This window comes from Oxyura jamaicensis, chromosome 21 (genome assembly GCF_011077185.1).
Source record: "Oxyura jamaicensis isolate SHBP4307 breed ruddy duck chromosome 21, BPBGC_Ojam_1.0, whole genome shotgun sequence".
Lineage (NCBI taxonomy): Eukaryota > Metazoa > Chordata > Aves > Anseriformes > Anatidae > Oxyura > Oxyura jamaicensis.
In genome coordinates, this window is record NC_048913.1 from 27,082 (window position 1) to 54,060 (window position 26,979).

Sequence of the window (26,979 nt, forward strand, 5' to 3'; positions counted from 1 at the left end):
CTGCAGTTTCCTAAAAAAAACTCCTTGGTCCTCTTATCTCCCAGACTAGAGTCTCAATGTTCGCCCTTCAAACCCTCTATTTACACAAATTGCTGGATCATTCATTTGCATGATACAAGAACTATGTACACTAATCACTCTGTTTTTCTTAAATAGGAGCTTATATTTCATCATGCAGCCCTAGCATTGTTCCATACTGACACGAATCAAATAAACACATTTCACAATGATAAACACCACTCTTAAAAGCAGAAGTTTCCTGTTTTCACAGTGAACAACTTTCCTGGCTTCAGTCTGGGGGAGGACTAAATGTTTCCTCACCAGCAGCAGAGGCTGTGCCCTCCGGCCATCACCACACAAGCCCAAAGCTGTTTAGCCACTTTTACCCAGCCTGCTGACATTTGCCACGTCCTCACAGAGCATGAGACTGCTCCCCCCAAGCCAGCATGGTGAAGAATTGGTTTATGGACCAAAAAAAGGTTTCATCTTCAGCAGGCAAGCAGCCAGCCACCTCCACTTTAACTCCTATTGCTGCCTTCAGCTACAGTGTTACAGCAAATACTGCCACTCTAACGGCAGGGATTTACTTTGCTAGTGATGGATCTGACCTTCAAGAGCCTAAATCCTTACTTGCCCAACACTTGGGGATCGTGGACTTGGGGTCAAGCATGCCCTGTATTCCCATCTAGCCTCACAGCGATCGGACTACAAAGTCCTCGTAAAGCGGCTCAGTTACAAGCAGTGCACCGCGGTACATTTCCAGGGCACGCTGCAGGAATTAAGGAAGAGCTGGTCTGGCAAAGTGCATCGGGGACAGCACGCACTACCTGCACTGGATGCAGTTTCAGGATGAGCCAGGACACATGGGTCAGCCAAGGATGGAAACGGTCAGAGCATGGAACTGGCAGGCCTGAACACCGTCTTCTTCCTAGCCTCCCTATGCAAGTTCACACAACAAAGAGCTCAAATTAATCGTTCGCTGGGCTCGCTGCTTCAGCCTGGGACACAGTGAGCAACCGGAAGCATGGCAGAACTGATCTCAGAAAAAAGCCACCTCTGCCCCTTGAAAACCTCATCACCGAGTTCTTTGTCAACATCCTGGCAGAAGACAAGGCACGCACAGAGAACCTGTCTCTCCTTTCACCTTTCTGGAAAAGAGCAAAAGAGAGAAGTAAGCAACCCAGAGCAACAGCTAGTGCTAGATGCCCTTAACAGAGACTTCTCATAATCGACACCGTATTCCAACGAGGCCCAGAAGTGACACTGACCCTCCTCCAGGCTCAGAAGAGGTTACTGCCTTCTCACCTGCCTGCAACAACCTTCCTGTCAACAAGCACCCCAAGGAGAAATTCACCTTTGCTGCGGACATGCAAGCATGCTGCCAGGGTAAAAAGAGATTCTGGAGAAAGTGAGACTGTAGCAAGCCTGGCCGTCCCATTAATTCCCCTTTCTCTCATTTCCCTTCATGGGGAAGCCACAGGGGGGTAAATCAAGATTTGAGTGCTTAACTAGATGTTGAGAACAGGTGTACTGCTTGCTTCCACTCCAATGTCAAAACTTCAGAAATACCTCAGAAGGTCAAGTCCTCACCACAAAGAAACAAAACCAAACCAAAACAGCCAAACAAAAAACCATCAATCCCTTTCCTTTCTATCCCACCCCTTCAGAAATTAAGTTATTATGAGCTCTGGAACAGAAGAGGCTCTCAATTTTTGACCTTTAAGCTTTAAAACAAGATTATTATTTGAAAAAAAAAAAAAAAAAAAAAAAGCACCAAAAGCAAAACGAGCACTATTACAAGTGGCTAATACTCTTCAAACACACACAACTTTTGTAAACAGCATTAAGTACTCAGTGCTTTAGCAGTGATTTGTGGCAAACCTTCAGAGCACCCAAGACATTTGCAGAGCAATTTTCTCAGATATCCTCCAGAGGTTTAGTATCAGTTTTTTTCCAGGTACAGAAAAACCTGATAGCAAAGCCTTCCTCAGAGTGCTAGAAGGAACATCACTGGACTCAGATGTTCCTCACCCCATAAGGGATAAGAATTCATACAAGCTTCCAGCACTGCTGGGATTATCGGAGTACCCACTCCAGAAAAAGTCACAGCACCCTTTTCTGTCCTCTACCTTATAACCACAGCATGCCCGACACAGGTACCATTTTGTGGTATGACCATTCCAATCCTCAGCCTTGCAGAAGGTGCTTTTTATTTTCTTTCTGAGGAACAGCCACAGTCACACAAACATCAAACACACATATCTACTGACACTCAGAATAAGCAAAAAACTGTTTTAATATTCCATGCAAAGAGAGCTCATTTGACCTAAACATTCAAATTTGTTGCTTTTCTGCCACCTACCATGTCAGAAAAAGCCCCCACCAATTTCAGGGAGTCAGACGGTCAATGCCAGTTTCAAATGCTGAGTGAAGCCGGGTATGAGAAATTCCCTAAACCTCAAAGTAAATGGGTGCTTTGCTGGGAAATATACCTACGGACATTTGATAATTACACCTGCACCTGCAGTCTCACAGCCCACTCACCTTCTGCAGACTCTGCACTGGAGAGAGAAGCTACAGAGAAAAGCTGTATATACATGGATGATGAATACAAAGGATATATACAAAGGATGATGAATTTCCCTGATACATACATATACCTCCTATATACATCCATATACCTGCTATATATATCCCTCATATTTATCAGTTCACACATGTGAGCTTTCTTCCATAAACAATTCAGTGGGTTGTGTATTCTCATAGATGTCCTCCAGCACAAGCACATGGCTTCTGATTAGAAAGCAAGGTATGGATCATAACGCAAACTTCTGTTGTTGAAAGGGAAGGAAAGACGGGAAGATATGCCCAGCAGCCACAAATTATTCCCAGTCTTGGCTTCAATTTTACCTCAGTTTCCAAAGGGCCTGCGTAGGCTGCAAATACACACAACCACATTTAAGTGAAATACTCAGCCGCACAGCGCAGTCGATGATAATCCACTCTGGTAGCTGCCTGTGATGTCCCAGGGTGTCTGCCTTGGCAGAGTATCTTACAGATCCCAACACAGCAAAAGAGAAGGGGTAAAAGGAAAAACACAGGGAAAAAAAGGAAAGAGACATTTCAAATTATCCTGTGGGCTGTTTGGACACATCTAGAGCATTATTCCCAACGCTGCCTAAAACCTAAGGACAAACTGTTTAATGTATTATGGTAATTTGGGGGTAAACAAGAACTAAAAGTTATTAAAAGGAAGAACAGGAAAATGTTAGACCTAGTATGAAGAACGGGGCAGTCAACAAACTTATCAGCTGGGTAAAACAGTCTGGGCTACTCCTGCCTCAGGAAAAGGGAAACCCATTCGTGGGATTGCTTCGCTCAGGGACCTGGATGCACTCGGTGGGTAATGCAAAAGAACGGGGAGGTCTAGTGTGTACCTCAAGGGGATTTAATATTGGGTGAAAATAGCCCATGCATTGAGTTGTATTACGTTAATTATTATATAATACCGTATGTCATCACTACCATAACTGCTATACACCATAGATGAAAATGGTGATTAACTAGAATGTATTGGAAAGAGTGTAACCTAAGCATGACATAAATGGTATGGAATAAGGGGTGGATATATGTCCTGGTTTCAGTTAGGACAGAGTTAATTTTCCTCCTAGTAGCTGGTCGGATGCTATGTTTTGGACTAGGATGAGAAGAGTGCTGATAACATGCTGATGTTTTACTTGTTGCAGAGCAGTGCTTACACCAAGCCAAGGACTTTTCAGCTCCTCACTCTGTCCTGCCAGCGGGCAGGCTGGGGGTGCAGCAAGAGCTGGGAGGGGACAGACCCAGGACAGCTGACCCCAACTGGCCAAAGGGGTATTCCATCCCACCTGGGGTCATGCTGAACAATATATAGGGGTGGCTAGCCGGGGTAGGGGGTCCAGCTGCTGGGGGATGGGCTGGGCATCAGTGGGTGGTGAGCAATTACATTGTGCATCACTTGTTTCATACACATTATTATTATTTCCTATCTTAATAAACTGTCTTTATCTCAACCCACAGGCTTCACTTTCCCATTTCCCCCCCCCCCCGTCCCAGAAGGGGAGGGGGGAGGGTGAGCAAACGGCTGTGTGGTGTTTAGCTGCCAGTCAGGTTAAACCACAGCAGTCCTTTTGGCATAAGGCACTCATTCCTCTTACAAGCACCCGGGATTGAAAATACATTTCAGCTGTGGTGAGCAGCACTGCTGCTGCTGTGTGAGCAAACATAAACTGCTTACTGCCTGGAGAAAATAATTTCAAGATCTTACTGCTTTTGAGACCCCACCTGGAGCACTGTGTGGGGCCCCCAGCACAAGAAAGACATGGGCCTATTAGAACAAGTCCAGAGAAGAGCCAAAAAGATGACCAAGGGGCTGGAGCCCCTCTCCTACAAGGACAGGATTAGGGAGTTGAGGTTGTTCAGCCAGAGGAAGAGAAAGCTGCAGGGAGACCTTATAGCAGCCTCTCAGTACATAACAGGGGCCTACAGGAAAGGTGGGGAGGATCTCCCCAGGAGGAGTAGTGATAGGACAAGGGGGAATAGCTTTAAACCAAATGAGAACAAGTTTAGATTACACATCAGGAAGAAGTTCTTTACTCAGAGGGCACTGAGGCACTGGAACACGTTTCCCAGAAGCTGTGGATGCCCCATCCCTCAAAGTGCTTAAGGCCAGGCTGGATGCGGCTTTGAGGATCCTGGTCTGGTGGGAGGTGTTCCTGCCCCTGGCAGGGAGTCTGGAATTACATCATCTTTGAGGTCCCTTCCAACCCAAACCATTCTGTGAATCTGCAACAGTGGTAGCTCAGCATAAGGCGGCTAAAAAGTTCAGTATTTTTGAACTTTACATTGCTGCTGCTACAGTGCTGTCCAGAATCAGGTTTGATAAAAGCCTCAGAACAGAATGTAAATATATCCTTCAGAATGTAACTTTAGTACAAGTCCAAGACTTTTTTTCTGGATTAAAAGCAGTACAGAGGCACAAAAGAGCATTGTAAATTACAAGTGTTCTGGTCAAAATAGCCATCTGTGGTCCTCAGTGACATCTCCTGATGGTGCCCACACCAAGATGCATACTTAGAGAAGTCATCTACATACAGATTTCACTATCTCTGGGTACTAATACTGTGCATATTCATTTTCTTGACCACTTTAAAAACACACAATGTGCTTAGCAGATGATGCCAGGAGAAAGAGAAAAATCACTTAACTTCTCAGAACATCTTAATTCCCCTACTGCACCCCAGTTGTACAAGTACACTCATTTGCTTGTCACCAGTAACATGATCTTCCTGCATTAACCCATAGCCCCGAAAGGAAAACATCTGCATGAACTTCTCCAGTATAAAAAGTGATTATAAAATAGAATAAGTTATTCCATCTCTAAACTTTACTTCCCATGGGAAACAGATTAAAGTGATCAATTTATTAATGATTTAGCACAGTCAACTGTGATTACTCATACAGAGACAAGAGCATTTGAATTCACACCAGGAACCCTGCTCACAGACTGCTTCCACTTTCCTCTGCAATACACATATCCTTACTTGAAACTAGATTGTAATTCACTCAATTATATCAAACTTGGTATGCCAAAAACTCATTCACCTGAGCAGCTCAGTTTTAGAGCACTTGAATGTCTAAACGACTGCAACATTGTATGGCTCAAAAGCTTTTTACTTGTGTATTGATGTTTCAAGTTCTGCTGAACTTGTATTCTACATAATTGGGTTGCAGAGTATTACCAGAAAAGAAACTAAAATTTGTCAGACATGCAAAAGTATGTGAAGGACAGGATAGAGCATTCTGGACAATCACAGTGAAGAGAAGTTATAACCATTTTCAAAAGCAGCTAGAAACAACTGACTTTTTTTTTCTTAAATTCAAAACTCACACCAAGTTCAGTCACTGGGGAAAATCATCTCAGTGTAACTGCCATACACCAACACCATTTAGCATACCCCTTTCCCTTTCTTCCTCTGATTGAAATATACATCAAGTAATTACATACAATTAAATGTATTCTTTTTAATGCTCTTCCTCAGTAGCTTTTTTAACTCAGAAACTATGAAAAAAAAAAAGACATGAGAAGCACACAGAATTTTTTTTTAGGAAAAAAAAAAATGCTGATTATGCTGGAATCCCTGCTTACTTAGAATCCTTCTCTCCATGTTTATCTTTAGACTTCTTTTTCTTCTAGAACTTCTTCTACTTTTTAATTTTTTTTTTCACCACCTAAAAACTCCTTTTCTATCTTTCTGCATTTCCTTTCTGTTTCACTTTCACTACCTTCTGCACGAGTATATTGTCTTTCTCTGTTTCCTTCATTTTTCTGGCGACAGTTCTCCAAATAAGCTGACACAGGTGGAAGCGAATGTCTTTCACGAGAATGTTTTCCAGAACGTTGCTGAGGTACTGAGCAACGATGTAAGCCTGCTCTGGGTGTGCTAAAGTGACATACATCTTCTTCTCTCAAGAGGGAACCGTGAGGCCGTCTGCTTTTGTAACGATAACGCTTATGTGACCTGCTGTAGTAAGTTGGAGTCAAATTGTCAAAGTCTTTATCACAGTGAGAGAACTTCCTCTCTCTACTGTCTCCTGTTGCATGAGGTAATCATTGTAATATCCACATTTTTCCCATCTCTGTGGTTTGTCTTGATAGTATCTTTCTCTGCTCCAGCTTCTTTCCCCTTTGGGATGGTAATATCCATAGCTGGTAATGGTAATATCCATAACCAGAACACTGGGACGAACCTGAAGTAGAACCCTAGACAACACGTTGGGTGCCACTTTCTCCCATCAAAAAGTGCTCCCAACGGAAGCCTTTGGGTACACCTGAACTCCCTTGGGGAGCCTTTACTCAACCCCACACGCAACAGGGCCCTGCGGCTTCTCTTTCCAAAAAACCCTAAACATAACCCTAACCACAACACTGAGCCAAACCCTAAGCAGTCGAACCCTATGAGCCCGTACGACCCCAACCCTAAGAACCGCTTCCCCCCTCAGTGTCTGCAAACCCTGCACGCCACTTCAGCGCTAGGTTCCTCCCAGCCAATCACGGAGTGTGTATGCCCTTAGTTAAGGCACACAATGACGCTGCTTCCGCCCCGGCTTCCCAGCCAATCACGGAGTAGCTTCCGCCCTCAGTTATGGCACGTCCGGCTCGTCACTTCCGCCTTCCGTTCCCTGCCATTCACTTAGACGCTTCTGCTCTCAGTGGTCGCCGGGTACCCCTGGCCGCCCTCCTCTCCCACCTCCCCCCCCCAAAAAAGGTAGAACTGGCAGCCGCCCGAAAGAAGAAAAAAACATTTAAAAAAAGGGTAGATTTGGCGGATGTCCGCAGTCGCCGCTCAGCCTGCAGTACCCGCTCAAAAACAGGAAAAGAAATGTACACCACACCGTCTAGGGGAGGAAAGAACTGCCCAGAGCAACGTGCCGCTCCCGGCTTGGAAGCCGAGCAGAAACGCAAAACTACGTTTCCCGGCATGCCCCATGGACCAACATGGCCGACCGACAGCCCAGAGCCCAAAGACGACAACTCCCAGAATGCTGTGCGGCATGACGGCTGGCTACCGCTACTACGCATGCGTAAAGCCTCTCCTCCTGCGGTACCGATTCCTCGCCAGCAGATGGGAGCAGAGAGCGATGGACAGTTTATGCGCATGCGCTTACCATCACTGCCTGCAGTAGCTGGTTTTGTCCAGCAGGTGGGAGCAAAGAGTAACACGCCGCTCTGGCGCCTCTCTGCCTGCAGTACCAGGCTGAGGCCTGAAGGTGGCACTAGATAGCGCTCCGGCGCCCGTGCCGAGCCAGCCTGGTTTGCGCTTGCGCGGAATCAAAACTGCCACGGCTTCCGAGAGCGTTTGCACGGGAACCACGCAGAACACAACACGAAAACGGCAAGAAAAGGTACCCCGCTCCAGTAACGCGGAAGGAACTGCCCTTCCGAACTGCCCACGTGCTACTGCGGGCTTGAATGCCGAGTTGCAACGTGAAACTACATTTCCCAGCATGCCCCGGAAACCAATTTGGCTGACCGGAAGCTCGTGGCCCAAGGCATGCTGCGGGACACGGTGCTCACAGCCACCTGACCCTGCGGCCGCCCCGGAGCCAGCCCGGGGCTTTGTGACTTGCCCGCACCCCCGCGACCAGCCCTGTTACCACGGCCTCCTGCCAGAGGCTTTCCCTGTCCCAGCCTCCCCGACACCCTCACCTCTCCTCTGCAAGCAGAAGCAGCCCAGGCCACACTTTCCAACCACTCCATCCATTTGCGCCCCAGGAAGCAAAGACAGCACTGGGCCACCCCGCTGCTGCCCTCACTCCTCGCTCCCCTCCTCCTCCCTTGGCCCAACAGCCTGCAGCCTCTCAGCAAGATGGCCCCAACACACTGAGGGGCAGTCCACATTCATCACCCCCACAGCCTCACCTGGGGCTCTGCCCTTCAGGAACGGGCCCAGCCTCTGGGCCCTTCTCACACCCACCCCACTATAGAACCTGCACCCATAGACGCAGCGACATCCACTTACCAGGGGCCACAAAGACAGCAGTGCAAGCCAGAAAGCAAACTCTTCATTAACTCGTGTGCAGGACTACCCAGAGGGAGACTGTGGCTGGGTTCCCTGCCCGTACATTCTCCCCTTCGCCTGGGGGAGGGACTGCAGGGCTCCAGCATTGAGCAGCATCCCTCCCTCTGTCCGTCTGGTCATCCATAGTGCAGGAAAGAGTTGCCTCCTGCAGCCATGGGCTTTGAGGCACAGAAGAAGGAAGAAAACAAAGGAAAAGGACACAAGCAGGATATAAGCAGCAAGAGAGAAAATGGACAGCAGGGTAAAGGGACGGAACCAGAGAAAAAACATTTCCATGTTTTTTACTCGTTACATTGAAAAAGTCACCCAATTCTGTCAGTGATGACCATCAGCATTTTGTAAATTTTAATTTGGACATCTGAGAAAAAACATTTTAAGTCCCCGTTATAAATGGAGAAAAAGAACAAAAGAGGGATAAGGGGGGAAGAAGCACAGCCATTTCTTTCACCAATAATATGAGTAAAAAGCTCAGCCACCTGGCAAGAACATTCTTTGAAAGATAAAACAGATAAGTAACTGTGATATTTAATCTTATCTACAGAAAAAGATTTATTTGTACTTGCTAATTTATTTATGTTTGTTTTGCTACAGACACTAAAAATGTATAAACTGCAAGATTACATTCTGAAACTGATATGATCTTTGTAGGAATAGCCGTCTAAAAGAGCAAAGAAAATACAACCATTAACAACCATTTGAACTTTTTTTTTTCAGATAAAAAGTCCTACAAACATCCCCCGGGATGCTCAACTTCAAAATCTTTCCATTCAGTTTGAGGCAGAACAAGCATTTACTGTAGATATCTTCATCTGGCTCTTCGCTGCTAGCAGAGTAGTACTCTAATGCTGTCCAGTATGTGCTGCAGCCTACTTGCTTATACATATTTATTGCAACCTGATTTGATACCCCAGGGCCCCCATTGTAGGCTAGCACCCCCTGGAAAGCCATCAGTGCCCACTGCTGTTCTCTTAACTCCCCCTGGAGACCTTGCAGGGCTCTCCAGTGTGCTCTAGCATCACCTAGAAGCCTCCAAGGGCATTCTTAAGGCCTCCCAGGGACCCCAGTGCACTCTAGTATCGCCTGCAGTAATCCCAAGGCACTGCAGTGCACTCTAAGGTGTTCTAGGGCCTCCCAGGGACACTGTACTGGGTCTGGCTGGGATGTTAACTTTCCCTGCAGCAGCCCATACAGTGCTGCGCTCTGCACTTGTAGCTAGAACAGCAGTGGTATCACACCAGTGTTGTGTCTGCTGCTGAGAAGTGCTGGCACAGCATCAGGACTCTCTCCGACCCTCCTAGGGGGTGGGCAAAAAGTGAGAAAGAAACATCAGCAGGGCAGCTGACCTAAACCAACCAAAGGGATATTCTATACCATATGATGTCACACTCAGCAATAAAAGGTGGAAAAAGGAAGAAGAGGGGAGGGGTGGGCTCTTGCTGTGAAAACGTCTGTCCTCCTCCCGAACACCGGCTACGTGCGTTGAGGCCCTGCTTCAAGGACGTGGTCAAGCATCGCTCATTTGTGGGAAGTAGAGAGTAATTTCTTTCCTCTGCACTTCCACATAGCCTTTACTTGTTTTGTTTAGTTATTCCCTTCCCCCCTCCCTTTTCCCCTTTCCCTTTTTTCCCTTTAGTTGAATTGTTTAATTAATAATAATATTTCCTTAATTATATATATATATATATTTTTCCCCTTTTTAATTAAATCATCCTTATCTCAACCCGTGAGTTGTTCTTTCCTTTACTTCTTCCCCTCCTCATCTGAGGAGGGGGAGTGAGAGAGCGGTTGTGGTGTTCAGCTGCCTAGCACGGTAAAACCACCACAGACACCTACTATAATCTAACATGCCCTTGGTGCCTCACAGGATTCTCCAGTGCTCTCTAGAGTATCCGGCAGGCATCATAGCACTTCCTGGTATTCTCTAGTGCCCCTAACAGCCCTCCCAACCATCCCAATGCACTCTAGTGTCCCCTGGATGCGTTCCAATGCCCTCTATCAATACCCACTGGTATTTCTAGCAAGCCCTAGAGGCCTCCCAAGGCTCCCCCATTGGACTATAGAGAGCACTAGTGGCCTCCCAGTGCACCTTAGAGGCCTCTCTGTGTTAGGGTTAAGAAACAATTCTTGATAATGGGATGGGAGATTCATAGCCAAATATTATCATGTATATAATAAAGGAAAACATAAATAAATGATAGAAGGATGGAGCAGTGACAAGACGGGCCTTGAGAGATAGAACATGAACAACTTGAGCCTTGTTAGGAAGATAAGATGGATAAGGTGGGTTAGGACTGAAGCCAAGAACTAATTAAAGTCAAGAACTGAAAAGGAGCATGCGCCAAGGAGAAGAGGTGAAAAGTTTAACCCTGAGGATGACTCCTTACTTCATCTGGACGACCCCCAGGACGACCACCAGAGAGCACCACGCATGTGCAAATGGGAGGAGAGATAATTAGCATACGAAGCGAGGCTGATGATGTAAATATTAATGAATACTAATGAATATGTAACTTTTAGGATATTAATAGCGATCGGGATGTAACGGGACTTGAAGCCAGATTTGGGCACCTGCCCCTGGTTTCCAGTGTGGAATAAAGCACCTTCATATAATCACGTTGTGGTTCTGTGTCTGCTACGCTAACAAAACTAGACCCAAAATGGGAAGGACTGTACGTGTCATGGCTTTGGCTGGGACAGAGTTAATTTTCTTTGTAGAGGCTCAACCAGTGCTGTTTTGCATTTTTAACGAAAATGGTGAAAACACACCGATGTTTTCAGTTGTTGCAGAGTGTGCCTAGCCAACGCTCCGCGGAGCTCGCCTCCCCCTCCCGCCAGCCCCGCACCCGCAGCCCGGACCGGCCGCCCCCAGCCCGCCCGCCCCGCCGCCCCCTCCCGCCGGCAGGCCCGGGAACGGACGCGGAGCACGGCCCGCTCCCCTGCGGGCAGCCCCTCCCCTGCGACCTCCCGACAGCCCGCGGCCTCTTCGGTACTTCCGGCTCTCGCCCGCCGCCGGCAAGAGGAGGCCGGACCCGGCCGGGAAGGAAGCGGAAACCCCCAGCTGCGAGTCGCCCACAGCCTGGGGCGGGGCCGCCCCGCGCCATCGCACCGCGACCGCGGAGAGGGCCCGGCCGCCGCCATGGTGCAGCTCGGTGAGTGCCCGCGGGCGCGGCCCGCTGGACGCGGCCCGCTGGACGCGGCCCGGCCCGTAACCGCCCCGCGCTCTCTCCGTAGGCAGCTGTCTCTTGAAGGGCTATCGGGGCGGGCACGTCGTGATCCGTTTCGCCCTCGGCGGCTGCACCAACCGGCCCTTCTTCCGCATCGTGGCGGCGCACAGCAGGCGCGCCCGGGACGGGAAGTACCTGGAGCAGCTCGGCTGCCTCGACCCGCTGCCCAACGCCCGCGGCGAGAAGGTGGCGGGGCTCAACCTGGAACGGCTGCGCCACTGGCTGGGCTGCGGCGCGCAGCTCTCCCGGCCCGCCGAGAAGCTCCTGGGTAGGCGCGGGGCGGGCGGCCGGGGGCGGGGACCTAGGCTGGGGGCCCGGAGCGGCTCTCCGAGGCTCAGCGCCTCTTCTCGCAGGTCTGGCGGGGTTCCTGCCGCTCCACCCCATGACGGTGACGGGTGCCGAGAGGTTACGGCGGCGGCGGCGAGCGCAGGAGGCCGCCGTGCCCCCCGTGGCAGGCGGCTTGCACCAGCCCGGCGAGACGCCCTGAGGGGCGCCCCGGCCCCAGGTGTGCCGTGTCCCAGGACAGCGGGGGCCGGGCCCGGGGTACAGCGCATGAACCCCCCCCCCCCCCCCCGCACACACCTTGGCGCGTCTGACTGCATTAAAGTGTCATCCGTGCACGTGCTGTTCTCTCCAGACTCGTGACTATGAGCATCAACTTCACGTGCAGCAACTAGATATGGCTTTTCCACGACTATAATGTAGGCACAGAACTGATCCAAGAGGCATATATGGCTTTTCCTAAAGGCACGTTTCTGGCTGTAGCATACCCCTTTTTGCAGCAACAGCGCAAGGGCCAGCTTCCCTTTATCTGCTGCATTTGTCACATGCTTCGATTCCTGGCTCTGATAACCTGTTATAGGGCAGTAAATGATTTAAGAGACAGCTGCTGCAGGCAAATGCAAATGGACTGCATCTGTGTTTAGTTTCTCCAGAGAAGTTCTGGACCTATTCATTTAGGAGCACAAGAGAAAGGTTTCCATCTCAGCTGAAGGAGTGGGTTTTAACACGAAGCAAAATATTAGTCTCACTACATCACACAGTTGAGCCTATCCCAGATATTGACAGATTTATGCACGGCAGATGCTAGGCTTGAAGAAAGCTACAAATTAATCATGAATCTCTAGCATGGCATTTGATACATATACTGCTAAATTCTCTGTTTTAAGTAGTTCTTGTAAGTTTAGTTAACACTACTCACATAAACAAAAATGATCATTTTCACTCTGAGGCTATGATTTCCTCTGTTGGCTGTTCCATTGGCTATTGCAACATTTGTTGTCCTTTTGAACAAAGGGCTAGTAGTGGATCCTAGAAAAAGCAGGAGAAAAAGAAAAAAGCTTACATACATCTTATATACATGGCAAGTACTGCATCATCCTTATTGCAGACTGTTTCACAGTCTACTTTGTTCTACATGCATATGAATGTCTAACATTACTCAGTGCCTGCTCTCTTCCTGCTCCTAGAGTATGTGCAAGTTCCATAAAACAGGCAGACTGATGAAGCAGTCCTTTTTATTTACTGGTAATTATTAGCTCTATTTGGATATTGGACTATGTTGCTGCCTTTCAGATCTAATCTAAAACTCCTAGGCGGCTGCTGCTGGGGGCATTAGACCTGCACCAAAATTCCCGTTCCACACAGTTACCATTTCTGCACAGTATACATACATACATGTATTTTAAAGAGGAAAAAAATAGGGCTTGTATGTAATGTAATCCATTGGCTGATGTTATGGTAATGGCATCTGAATAGTCTCTAGGGCTATCTTCCAATCTGAGGGAAAAGATAAATTAAGAAAGCCACCTCATAACCAAAGGCAAAGCACTTGCCTCCACCCCTCTCCCCGTAAAAAAGCACATCTCCTATAGAGTACACGATAACTCATTACTTGTTAGTAGAAAATGAAACGTTTAAAACTACTCTTTTCAAATAGTTCCCAACAGAGGTGTTTTTTCGTTAGGTTCTCTTTTTGAGATACAGCACAAGTTGAGTGAACTGCAGAAATGTTTATAACTATCTTAATTACATACGAGACAATTAATTACATACTTTTCTCTCTCCCTCCCTCTCCCCTTGAGAGCATTAACTAGGTACTTTCTCCTTCCCTCTTTCCATTTACCCTACCTCTGTACATGTCCTGTAAATACATTTATGAACACCCATAGATAATTGCCATCAAGGAACCTTTAATTATGATGACTTAATCAAAATTAGCCTTTATGTACTGCTGAAGAGACTAAACTATGCCACAGCATAAAATCACGTTCCTGCCTCAACTCATGCATCTTCTAAACAGCAGCTTGCAGATTTAGACAGAATATTTGAAGTGTCTGGATTCCAAAAGGTAAACATCACATTGCAGCTCACAGTTCAACAGTGACCTCCCAGTCATTTCTGTAAAATACAAAACATATGTCAAATGAAGAGAATAAGCAAGTAAGCAATGCTGCCTGGGGAGGGAGCTGCCTGGGAAGGAGTGACAAACATTACCATCAAACAGAATCATAGAATATCCCAAGCTGGGATGGACTCACAAGGATCGAGTCCAACTCCTGGCTCCTTGCAGGACCGCCACTAAAAAAATCAAGCCGTGTTTATGAATTCTTTGTCTAAATTCTTCTTGAACTCCAGCAGGCATGTTGGCAGTGCCCAATCACCCTCTCAGTGAAGAATCTTTTCCTAATATCCATTGGTAAAATGCTGTGGTGGTTTTACCGTGCTAGGCAGCTGAACACCACAACTGCTCTCTCACTCCCCCTCCTCAGATGAGGAGGGGAAGAAGTAAAGGAACGAACAACTCACGGCTTGAGATAAGGATTATTTAATTAAGGGGAAAAAGAATTATTAAGGAAATATTATTATTAATTAAACAATTTAACTACAGGGAAAAAGAGGGAAAGGAAAAAAAAAAAAAAAAAAAACAAGTAAAGGCTATGTGGAAGTGCAGAGGAAAGAAATTACTCTCTACTTCCCACAAATGAGCGATGCTTGACCACGTCCTTGAAGCAGGGCCTCAATGCACGTAGCCGGTGTTCGGGAGGAGGACAGACGTTTTCACAGCAAGAGCCCACCCCTCCCCTCTTCTTCCTTTTTCCACCTTTTATTGCTGAGTGTGACATCATATGGTATGGAATATCCCTTTGGTTGGTTTAGGTCAGCTGCCCTGATGATGTTTCTTTCTCACTTTTTTGCCCACCCGCTAGGAGGGTCGGAGAGAGTCCTGATGCTGTGCCAGCACTGCTCAGCAGCAGACACAACACTGGTGTGATACCACTGCTGTTCTAGCTACAAGTGCAGAGCGCAGCACTGTATGGGCTGCTGCAGGGAAAGTTAACATCCCAGCCAGACCTAGTACAAATACATTGATATATACATAGACATATACATTGAGAAATACATTGTTTTAATAAATTTTGATTTTTAAGATTGTTGTTTGCAACACACAATGATCTGCAACTCCAGCTACTTAGAAAAGGAAAGTGCTCATGATCCATTCAGTGCAACAATGCTGTCTACAAAACTTAAAAGGAGAAAGCATTTTGAGAACTAATTATCACATTGTGGGAACAAAACAATCAGTTTTGAGTTTAAAAGTTTGGTAAGATAAGGAGGAGAAAATAAGGTTACACAGCAGACCAAGAAAAATTCCACAAAGCCAATTAGTCAGATTGCTAGAAATCAGACACTCCGAAGTGCCAGATGTACTGCTCATACACCAGGTGCCAGTTTTATCCCGAACATTCTTGGAGACATGCCCCATTATAAAGGAAACAACATGTCACAGATGTTCCTGCAGATGTGACACTGGGTCAGGAAATGTAAGCCCAAATAAGGAAAATTAAGATGAACAGTCATCAACCTGATATTCGTTTGTCTCTGAATGCTTGACTTCATAACTTCTGTAGTGTTCCTCCATTTAAGTAAATACTGAATAGCATGAAACTTGCCTCTCACATAAAAAAAAAAAATACCAGGGCACTGATTATAAAAGTGAGAGCTTCTTACGAGTTGTGCATTATGCTTTCAAGCAGTAGAGTATAGTAAGTCACAACAGCTAAATATTACAGAAGTTATTTCTTCTTGGCATCACACATCAAGCATAAAAAAAAAACAACAACAAAAACTCACTGAGGTGAACAGTCATTTAAAAAAGAGAGAGCCTCCAGAGAAACTGCTTCTTTTGGACCCAGTAGACAAGAACAAAAAGAGCCTCTAAAGGGATGCCATGCATGGCACTTTTGATACCAAAATGCCCATCAGCCATAGTAAATCTTGGCTAACTACTAGAATATGAATGCAGACTGATAGGAATCCTAGGAATAGTTCTAACTTACTTGTTTTCATCTTTGCTCTTCACTTAAAGTACTCCTGAGCTTAACTGGAACTTACATAAGATTTCAGGCATTTACTTCCAAAACCAGAATAATTAAGAATTCTCACAGGTAATGAAACCCCACTAGTCCAACTCTACTAAGTCTTACTAGTTGCAACGAGATATAAAGGATGTGGCTCTAGCTGACAAATCACTAATCACTAAAATGTCACATGGTGCAACTGTATGAAAAACAAGGATGATGTGCTACAGGCTTTCACACTTTTTTTTAAAAAACATTCTCAACCTAATTTTGAGTGTAAGCTTCTACCCAAGGGAACTTGACGCAAAAAACTTTCTTCCCAAAGCCACTTTGCAGACAATTGCCCATCTCCCTGCTAAGTCATCACAAGCTCTTATAGTCCCAGTTAAAAGTCTAATGTAGAAAGAAATATGTATGTATCAGGAACCATCAGCGTGGACCAGAGTCAGAACCTAGAGAGCAGGGCTTGAGAGCCACCCCCCTGCAGTTTCAGCCCCCAGCAACTTCTTGGAGCAGTTCTGCTGGCAGGAGCTCTGTACACCTAGGAGCCCAGAGACAGCCCTTAAAAGAGTACTTGCACTACCAAAGCAAGACCAGTTACTCTCAAACTTTCCAAAGTTTTGAAAAGTACCTTCCAGGGCCAGGCCTCCCATGGGTAGAGGCTGGGACCCATGGGTTGTCCCCACTGTTCCTTGAGGCCCTGGCAGGAGTTTCCACAGCCCTCAGCAACCAAGAGCCAGGCCACTCTGCCAGGCAATGAAAAGGAACCTTCTGCTCACAAATCTGGTAAAGTACTGCAGTCACAACACTCCCACGGCAGTGGAGCCCCATAGCTTGCTGACACCCAAGAGACTGGGGTCCCCCGGCCTGGGCAATGGAATTGTGTGTTCCCTGCCTCAGCCCAGGCAACATTGTTTCCCCCAGGAATCATGCTGCTGCAGGGTGGCTGGAGGGGAAGGTCCCAGGCTGCCACCTAGGGTTCCCACTGCTGTAGCCATGGACCCTGGGGACATAAATGGGACTCTTCCACCTCAGGGGAAGGTGGAGTGGTGCCCTCCCACAGGCAGGGGAAAGCTCAGCAAAGCTGGTGCATATCTTTCTGTGGTTTCCCATGCCCACTGCCAGCACAGTCACCCACATCCCACCACCATCCACTACCATCCTGGGGGTGCAAAGGCCCACCATACCATGACAGGGAAGGACAAGGGTGATGCAATGAGGCAGCAAATGCTGTGGCAGCTTCTCTCATTTATTGATCCTGTGCACATGGCAGGAGCGGGCGCTGCTCCTCGGTAGGTGGCAGCTCCTCAGCGGGTGGTATTGGCTCATAGGTGACGCAAAGGGAGGAGAAGAGGCAGCCCAGGAAGGACACCAGGCTGGCGAAGTACATGGCACCGCTGGCACTGCCCACAGCTGCCGTTAGTGGCCCCATGGCCAGGGCCACCAGGATCTGTGCCAAAAAGTACTGGCAGCTCAGCAGGGAGATGTCGACACCCATCCCACGCCGCATGCCCTCTGCCTTCAAGCCTGTGAACTACAGGGGACACAGTGTGAGGGAGTACCATTAGGAGCCCTGTCCCCCACCCTGCCCGGGGCTCACCTCACAGCTCTGGTAGTAGTCGCAAAGCAGGGAGTAGGGCAGCGTGCAGAGAGTGGCGAAGAGGACACCATAGGTAGCACACAGTGACAGCACCACGTAGATGTTTCTGGACAGCGTGGACAGCCCTGTACCCAGCCCAAAGGCCAAGTATGCAATGAAGTACAGTGTCCGTATGCTGAACCGCTCCTCTAGCTTTTCCAGTGCAGCTGCAAGACAACAGCATGGCATTTGCAATGAACCATGACTGTCCCCTGCCATGCACTAGGCTTGAGGAGTATACCTCCAAGCTCCACGGCCTAGCCATCTGGTTGCCACACCATTACAGCTTTGCTTAACTGGTGGCTTGCATGCAAGCACCAAGATCCCTTTCCAAATCCTCCCACTGCCATAATGCAGCCTTGACACCCTACCTGTGCAGAGGGCATGGCAGAGCTGCAGCCTGGCACCTCCCTCTGTCTCAGAGGGGGCAAGTGGGAATTGTTCTTTGGGGGTGAACAGAGTGGTGGGCTGCTGCATGTCTGATTGCTACTGTGCCCAAAGTATGCCTATGGTGGCTGCTGGTATTTCCTGGACTCAACGTTCAAAATGCAGCTTTTGAAAGAAACAATGTTCTAACAGAAATGTGTTTTCACCAGACTGCTTACCTCCTCTGTTGTCAGAGTAGGCTATGCTAACTAGCAGAGATAATATGGTGTTAACACTCTGTTTCAGCACTTCGTGCCATGTAGTAGGCTATGTGCAACATAAATGCCAGACTGCTTGTTGCAGAAACATCACTTAAGGAGCAGGTGTATCTTTCCGACAGCAGTGGGTGGGATGGCTGTACACTTAGTACCTGAATAGAAAGCAGCACTGAATGCATAGATGCACATTCCCCAGCAGCCCATGGTGACCCCGGCGTTGTACTTCTGATACTCATCTGAGTTGTGAGGTGCTTTTGGATTCCCTTGAAACACTACTTCTCCCATGAAGTCAGTATAGAAGAGCAACATCCCCTCAAATGAAAGCCATCCTGAAAGAAGCCAGAAATAACCCATTATGATTACAGATTATCCATTTTCTCTCATAAGCCATGAATAGTATTAGCTACATCGCACAACCTGTCTTCAGCTGTGATTTGTAATGTATTACATACATAATGTTTAGCCACATTTATGAAGGACTGCTGTTCCCTGTGCATTATGCTGTTTGTAAAAGTTGTTCATGATTTTAATGATCAAGATCCTTTGAATTCACACATGGAATCTGACAGGCTGACTGCAGGTCACAGAATACTGGTTTAGCAAGAGAGCAAAATTGATTACAGCAGTCCGAAGTGCCTTGCTGAATTTCAGAGTAGTACATATGTTAGTTTCAGGGTGCTGCTGTCCTCCTGCACTTAGCTACACTAGTCTTACAGGCACACCTGTAGTGTTGCATTTTGTGCCCCCTCACAGCCTGTTCTGTTGCCCCTGTATATATGGTGTCAAAAGGAGGAAAGCAAATGCTGGTCTCAGATGTAAGCAGAGAAATACATCTAATCTTGTTGCATTCTGCTCAGTAACTGCAGTTTCAAAGCATTAGAAAGCACATTGACGCAGTTTCGAGTTCTTGGTTCAATGGTGTTTCTCATCCTAGTGTAAACATTAAATTTAACAGACATACTGATTTAAACCAATATTATTCTCTTTCTAGGAATGTAGGTTTAATGATTCTGGGTTTTGTTGTTGTTGTTTGATTTTTCTCAGCATTCCAAGAAACTAAATACCAGAAAATACCTTATTGTTGAGTATATATGGAAGAAATTATGTCCTTTTTAGGTAGCAGCAAGTGCTGCAAGAGATAAAATATTTTAAAAGATTCTCACAAGGTAGAATGCTTCATGGTGAAAACAAGAAAGAACTTTTTCATTACCTAGGAAGTGGTTGATGCAAAGGTTACGAAGAGCCTTGGGCATGTGGCAGATGGTTGAACAAAGAAGTCTGATGGAGAGCGGTTGCTCAGAGGTCTCACTCAATCCATTCAACTCACTCTCATATTTAACACCATCCAGCAGGATATTGGCAACCTGCACCACAAGAACTCCCAGGTCAATAAACAGGTTAAAAAAACTAAACGACCTTTGAGCAAATCTACGCTATATCACATATTTGTCTTATCATCTGAAAGTTAAACTCTGCTGCTCAGCTGTTGATTTGGAGATTAAGAACAGTGCTAAGGATGTCCTTAAATTCAGCCTTAGAACAAGCGATAAATAGCAGCTGTGTGTTGCAGCTGTCGGCATACTTGAAACTGTTCTAGAGCATTTGGCAACCACAGTCAGATGCTAGCACACGAAAAGCATGAATTCTATTGCACTTAATAGAAGCTGTACCTGCACTTGGGTGAATGAGGTCCCTGAAGTTTTAGAGACAGTGATGAAAAAAAAGAGCCTGGTTGTAACAAACACATTATCATTGCTCACTTGATGCTTCATTTCTACTTGCACAGTGTATAAAATCCTGACCCTAGCAAAGTCTGCTCTCACAAACTGGGAGAAAGTACAGCAACTGGAGAGAAAAAAAAAAAAAAAAAAAAAAACACAGAGGACAGTTTACCTCATCTTGGATCATAAAAAAATGGGTCAGCATACAGAGGTCTCAGATATTCCAAGTTATCACCAACAGTGGGAGGTGAGGTCTGAGTCTTATCCCTGGGTAAAGAAAACCTCACCTCCCTGATGAAACCAGATGCAATGACTGCCATAACGAGAAGCTCATGGGAGAATCCTATCCCTGGCCCTATCTTGCAGGTTTTTCTGTGGAAAGGGAAGATACAGGCTCAATAAAAATGTGTTCTTTTCTGCTCTCACGTGGTAGCTTCCTGGGTGGTGAACTAGGGCTAAAAATACCAACCTATATTTCATACGGGGCCTGAAGGGAGACGAATGCTCCCATTTCCGCCCTCTTTACAAAAGCAGATGACAGACTGCCAGTCAATCATAATTCATGTCCTACCCATGACTTTTACAATAAATTCATAGCAGGTATTCTGTTCCTATGGTGACTTTTATAAGTAAACTGTTATGAGCAGTCTTTAGTGATCCAATTGCACACTAAACATTTAAAATCATAAAGAGAGATTAAATTAATACTCAGGTTTACATGGTAATATAATTGATTTTCTAGCCTTACCTGTTGGCTGAAAGTTACATTTCTTCTTCTGCTATTTTCTGGACAACGTCCTGTTACGATATCTGGAATGGCCAAGGTCTGAGGTCTTTTCAGAATACCTGATGACCGTGGCTTTACTGCATCCAGGGAGCCCACTGTTAGTGCCTCGCTGTCAGGCCCCAGAGTTATGCTGCTCTCCCCTTGCTCCAGAATTCCATTTTCTTCTTGGTAACAGCCATCTGGTACCTGAGGAAAGCTGACACTGACAGGATGTCTGGGCAAGCTAGCTGGAAGTGCTAAGTAACTATTGTGTCCACCTGTAAAACAGTCTATAAGCACATTGTCAATATTTGAAGTCCCAAATGACGATGAAAATTCATTAATTCCTGTCAAGGAACTGTCTCTGCTGATAAAACTGCCATATTTGGGTGTAAGTGGGCTGAGAGGGGAAACAGGACTTGTAAAACTTGCATATAAGTGAGCTGAGTTATGAGAAGCAAAGTTTTCATTTAGAGCCTCCTCAAAGAAGAGAGGTGGAGAAGGAGGGAGAGGAAGACTTGGACTCTTCATCACCTTTTTCTTTCTGCTGAAGGACCCTAGGGGTCTTTCTGGAATACTAATTAGAGTCAGCATAGTAGTGATGGTCAGTATAATTGAGGTGAAGACATAGATGACACGCAGTTGCCCTCCCACAGCTTTTCCAAAACTGGTTTTATCCCAATGTATTCCTCCAACAACATAACCAAAGCCACCTCCAAGACCTGGTGAAAAAACAGAGTTGAGATTATCTTTCCTAGACAACCTTCAAAGTCAGAAACAGCACAGCACCATTTGTCTGACAATTCAAGAGCAGAATCCAACGTGTTATCTGTTTTACTACTTAATCCCCATTCAACTCAAATGCAGCAATAAACAATTATCTGCACCACATAGACATGCAGTTAGAAGAACTCAGATCTACCTGCGTCCAAGACTGACCAAATCACTTCAGACATGGAGCAAGCTCATTACTCAGCAACATGTCAACAGTGTACAAACACGGCCTCTATACTACTACCAATAAACAGGGAATTTCTGGGGCACCAGATGCCACGCTCACGCCATTCATGTGGTAAAAGCCTTATGACACTATCTTTCCTTTCTTACAAACACGTTAGAGAGCACAAAAAAGTCCCCTGTTGGAGAGGAAAACTAGACTAGATCACTACAGCAATTGAAAATGACAGCAATAACAGAACAAAGTGATTTATATGTGCTTTTTTTCTCTGATATGGCAACTAAAAAAATATTTCCCACACCTGTGAAAAGCTGAAATCTCCTTCCTAAAGTGATAATTATCTTTCTGTAGGGTTATAAAAGAATAAAGGGATCTTAAGACAAACAGTGCATACTGTTTCTCATTTGACTTCTGTCAGCTATGAAAGCCTTTTGAAGTAAAAGTTCTCTTTCAATGTTATTTATTGCTATCTCTCCAGGTATCCAGTTATGCTTATACAGGAAGAGACCAACAATTTACACAGCCTTCTCACAGCAGAGCTTTTTTACTCATGGTTCACGTCACCCAGGAAGTACGAAGAAAGTATACCTGCTAACAAAGCATGGATGTTGAGGCCCCTGTCTTGATCCACTGGGCCACATACATCCATCATGTAGGCATGACTAGGATTGTCTGCCGAATCTGCACTGAAGTCCATGAGGACAACACCACAGACTGTAAGGATGATCCCCCATTTGTGGTTATTCACAGTGTCAGACAAGGCATTCCCAATATCTCTGCCATTCAGCATAAGTGAGAGCCCAAGCAATGCACCTGGGAATAAGAACAAACCAGAATCAATCAATTGAACACTAACAAGAGAAACTGTATCTCTCCATGCTCTCTAAAAGCATTATACTACCTGCACAGATTTGGGGCATGCACTGTTTTTCCTGTTCATATCATCACAGATTTGGCAATGTGTATGGCTTATAAGATATACATAATCCTTTTACACTGTTCAAGCTTACATATGCCTGGATTTGTGGCTGGACAAAGAAAAACATTCCTGTCCCTCAAAACATCATCTCTCTTGTTAACTATGAAAAGATGCTTTTGTGTGTGAAAGTCCAGCTGTCAGAGCATCACCTCAGTGCCACTCACCACCTTCTTCAAACGTACAATACCCCACACCTGAAAGGCCCTTTGTTCAGCTTAATGCTATCGGATGTCTACATCTAGGGACGCTACAGGAGATGTGCAATGCTTCTACTTTACAAGTGTTATGCCCATCATTTCTAAAAGACATACCTACTGCTAAGACCAGAATGAATGGCCTTCTCCTCCCGAATCTTGATGTGCATCTGTCACTCCAGGCCCCCAGCAAAGGCTGTAGCAAGAACCCTAAAAAAGGTGATCACCAATAAGCAAATTTTTTCTACTACCATGTTTCATAGGGGGGTTAAAATGGGCAGTTTAGAAGACAGTCAAAGGCAAGACACCGTGACACAGCAATATCCCCGGTCAGTACTAGTCACCCAAATGTACACAGTTTAGTGCCTGACATTTCCCACATTGGAGACTGAATAGTGTAACGCACCATTCAGGACTGCTATGACAATGCAATTCACTCTGCGTCATTGGTACAAGGGAATTTGACGTCAGATGAAAAGTAAGAGTAGAACAGTTAAGTTCCTTATCAGCTATTTCATTTACTCCTGTCTTATATTGGAGATCCCCTACTAAATTAGCTTGGAGGATAGCAGCAAGTAAATATGCAAGTTGGAAAGGTGCCTGTCTGTGAGTACAAACGTACTTCTGAGACACATTCTGGAAACACAAGGACGGGCAGAATAGTTTCCAAGCAGTCATAACCTATTCTAGGGTTCTTCCTGCAGTAATGAATATAATCCCAGCCTTGTCTCCATGCTCAGGCAAGTAATCTAATGCCAATAACAGCAGTAGTCAAGTCTTTCATCATTGGAATATTTTGTTTGTTTCAGAAAATTCAACAGGAGAAGGCGACCCCACTCTGCGTTTTTCACACACCCATGGCTACTGTTTCTGTATACTTCTTTTCATAGGGATGTAAATGGCTGCAGTGATCCTCTTTTGCCATTTTTTGTTTTTTTAAATACAAGAACTTAGTATAGTAACCAAAGCTTACTCTTGTGCAAGATGTGAGACACTGAGAAGCCATTAAAAGAACAGACCTTTTGATCACGCCAGACCCATTTCAGGCAACACACAGCAGTAATTATTCTCCATTCAGTTGTCTAAAATTATGTCTTCTTAACCATGACATCACATGGAATATACTTGTGAACAGCTGAGGCAGAGAAAACAAAATCATTTATACCCCTGCAGAGTGGAAAAAAACAAGAAGGAAGAAATAGCAGAAAGAAAAATTACCTAGTATAGGGCTGATGAACCACACCATTCCATACAGTTGGTCTGGCAGACCCATCTGAAGCAGCACAGGTGTGACATAGGCTGTTTCCATGGCATAGCTGAACTCAAGCCCAAAGAGAATGCACCCATTAAATAGGAGTTCTAGGAAAGACCTCTGAGGCTGTAGGTCTCCAAAGTCAATCAGATCAATAGGACATGGAGTATTTGGTGGTGGCGGTGGCGAAGGGCGAATATATTTTCTCCTTTTTGGATGTCTCTTGAAGTTGTTGGCCCGATGACTTATATGCTGTGTGACTGATCCAGAATAGCCTGGAACTTGCGACCTCCAGATTTCCTGAGAAGCCACACTTGGCAAGAGTGCAGCATCGCTGACAGGAGTTGTTGCAGATGGTGGAATCATCACGAGTAGGCAACTAGAAGAAAAATAGCTCAGAATAAAATGTTTGAGTAAGGAAAACCTTGTTTAATTTCATTTACCGAAGTTCAAACCATTTCTAACATTTCACATAATGAGTGCAACCCTCATACCAGTTACAATTTTCAAGTAGACCTGGAATCCACATGGGCTTGAATTCCTGACAAATGATGCAAAGAGATCAGTGCTGCTCTCTCACCTCCAGTTTAGCACACTCTTCTTCTTACTGACCAGGCAGGATGTGACACCTCATAGTCACAGCACAGCGCTTGACTGGGACAGGGCAGAACCCATGTCTGTTCACAGTGAACAAAGTTTAATTTCCTCACTGCCATTAGGGAAATCGTAGTTGTTCCTTCCGCATTTAATTTCATTTAATTATTTAAGTCTAGAGCAAGCAGGTTCAGACTATTGCCTCCTTCAGAAAACCAAGTCACACATTACCAAACAGTGTCTCTTTTTTTTTATTTTGAGAAAAATTATTAGATCGGACAGGAGGAAAACAAGAGCACACAGTGGGGATGGCAAACTCAAAGGAAACACAACACAGACAGAAGACAAACTGCAATGACGGCCACAAGCACCAGCAAAGTCCTTGGTTAACAAAATCAGCAGACAGCAGTTACACCCCTCAGGTCGCACAAATAAGTTCAGGAAGTACATGTTGAACTCAGGGAAGAGAGCTAGGTAAGAGCAGCTGCACTCCGACAAGCCCCAGACAGTAAATAATCTCTAGGGGAGAACGAAGAACGAGCACAGGCTGGGGCAGCAGCCAGGCTGTTCTTTGAAAACAAGAAAAGATTCAAGGAACGTTGCTTCATCCTCTCTGTCCCCAGTGTCTCCAACCTGTGGACCCTGCATGCTTCACTACCTACCTTTCCTTTTTCTTACTGGCTTACTTCATCAAAGCTGTTTCTGGCATTTTTCAACAACTACAATGGCTCACTTTCCTAGCTCACAGGTAAGCCTTTCACCAGAACCAACTTCTATACAGAGTTTCCAAATTCACTCAGTTCCTCTGATATTACACTTGGAACCTCCTATTTTAAATTTTCTTTCTATTAACTGACAATAGCTTGTTGCTAATGTCTTCTGTCTAGCTAAGTACAAAGTATCTTATCTGAGGGATGCAGAACATTTGTTAAAAAATTTACAACAAAGAAAAGCACTCTACCCAAAGGAGGTCATTCCCATTGCAGAGAAGACAATGAGTCTGCATAGTAGCTTTGGTGTAGCCAGGTTTGTTCTTCTGAGAGCCTTAAACCTCTATTAGATCTGCAGTTCCATGGCACAGCATTTTGCCCTCAGACTGTATACGAACTGTTGCAGGTAAAGTAAGTGTTTTCTGCGTAAAGACTCTATCAATAATGAGGTTGGGTCATTTTTACCTAAGTTAATCATGCTCAAAATTGTTTGCCTTCATATTTGAGAGTCATAGAATCATAGATACCCCGAGTTGGAAGGGACCCATAAGGATCAAGTCCACCTCCTCACACCACACAGGTCTACCCAAAAGTTTAGACCACGTGACTAAGCGCACAGTCCGATCTCTTCTTAAATTCAGACAGGCTTGGTGCAGTGACTACTTCACTGGGGAGCCTGTTCCAGTGAGCAACCACCCTCTCGGTGAAGAACCTCCTCCTGATGTCCAGTCTAAACTTCCCCTGCCTCAGCTTAACCCCGTTCCCGTGGGTCCTATCACTGGTGTTTATGGAGAATAGGTCACCTGCTTCTCTACTCCCCCTCGTGAGGAAGTTGTAGACCACGATGAGGTCCCCCCTCAGCCTCCTCTTCTCCAGGCTGAACAGGCCCAGTGACCTCAGCCACTCCTCATATGTTTGGAGTCATTTCAGTCCATCTCTGTGACATGAGGCATATACATTTTATGAGTATGTCTCCCCACAGATAAAACACCAGAGCTCCCATCATGGCTGCCCTCGGCATTACCTACCTACATCTGGGATTAAAACTGGAATATTTTAAACAGCAGTCAGACATGTCACATTTTTCAGGCATTCCCAAAACAGAAATGGGTTTACATTTATCTGAAACTCCCTCAAAATAAATTAGGATGAATCATGACCTCACTGCAAGTCTACAACAAAGCAAAGCTGCAGCTTAACTGCAGATACAGACCCCTGGATTTACTGCAACATACAATTAGTTCTGATTCAATTATCACTGCTACCTACACTGAGGCCAAGGCTTAACCCAAAGCTCTTAGCCAGAGACCAAGTTT

The 26,979-nt window shown here is 45.8% G+C and overlaps 2 protein-coding genes and 1 long non-coding RNA gene across 11 annotated transcripts in view; 2 read left to right on the forward strand and 1 right to left on the reverse strand.

Moving 5' to 3' along the window:
- The first annotated feature begins 2,796 nt into the window (after positions 1-2,796).
- Positions 2,797-13,748, forward strand: LOC118177051. Its single transcript, XR_004755658.1, has 3 exons — positions 2,797-2,809; positions 3,749-3,750; positions 13,464-13,748. It is a non-coding gene; the product is annotated as an uncharacterized LOC118177051 (long non-coding RNA).
- MRPS16 (mitochondrial ribosomal protein S16) lies at positions 11,651-12,483 on the forward strand. The gene is made up of 3 exons (XM_035344422.1): positions 11,651-11,770; positions 11,853-12,113; positions 12,199-12,483. The coding sequence occupies exons 1-3, from the start codon at positions 11,758-11,760 to the stop codon at positions 12,330-12,332; spliced, it is 408 nt and encodes a 135-aa protein (XP_035200313.1). The 5' UTR covers positions 11,651-11,757; the 3' UTR covers positions 12,333-12,483.
- Positions 13,749-15,268: 1,520 nt separating the features above from the next.
- Positions 15,269-26,979, reverse strand: part of SLC45A1 (solute carrier family 45 member 1) — a 70,016-nt gene continuing 58,305 nt past the window's right edge. For 4 of the 9 annotated variants that reach the window (XM_035344415.1, XM_035344414.1, XM_035344413.1 and 1 more), the window contains 8 exons: positions 24,326-24,738; positions 23,225-23,317; positions 22,523-22,747; positions 20,959-21,698; positions 19,700-19,853; positions 18,642-18,818; positions 17,807-18,012; positions 15,269-17,740 (listed from right to left, as the gene is read on the reverse strand). In XM_035344415.1, the coding sequence (XP_035200306.1) occupies positions 17,456-17,740; positions 17,807-18,012; positions 18,642-18,818; positions 19,700-19,853; positions 20,959-21,698; positions 22,523-22,747; positions 23,225-23,317; positions 24,326-24,725 (2,280 nt within the window). In that variant the 5' untranslated portion in view covers positions 24,726-24,738 and the 3' untranslated portion in view covers positions 15,269-17,455. Of the gene's footprint in view, positions 17,741-17,806; positions 18,204-18,539; positions 18,819-19,699; positions 19,854-20,958; positions 21,699-22,522; positions 22,748-23,224; positions 23,318-23,725; positions 23,857-24,123; positions 24,243-24,325; positions 24,739-26,979 lie in introns of those variants that run through there. The other 5 variants (XM_035344418.1, XM_035344420.1, XM_035344419.1 and 2 more) reach the window with 5 other exon arrangements.

What these genes read in the sequence shown, in the direction of transcription:
- MRPS16 (XM_035344422.1), top strand. An exon ending in GCCCGCCGAGAAGCTCCTGG is followed by an intron (nt 12,114 to 12,198) that starts GTAGGCGCGGGG and finishes CTCTTCTCGCAG; the next exon opens with GTCTGGCGGGGTTCCTGCCG.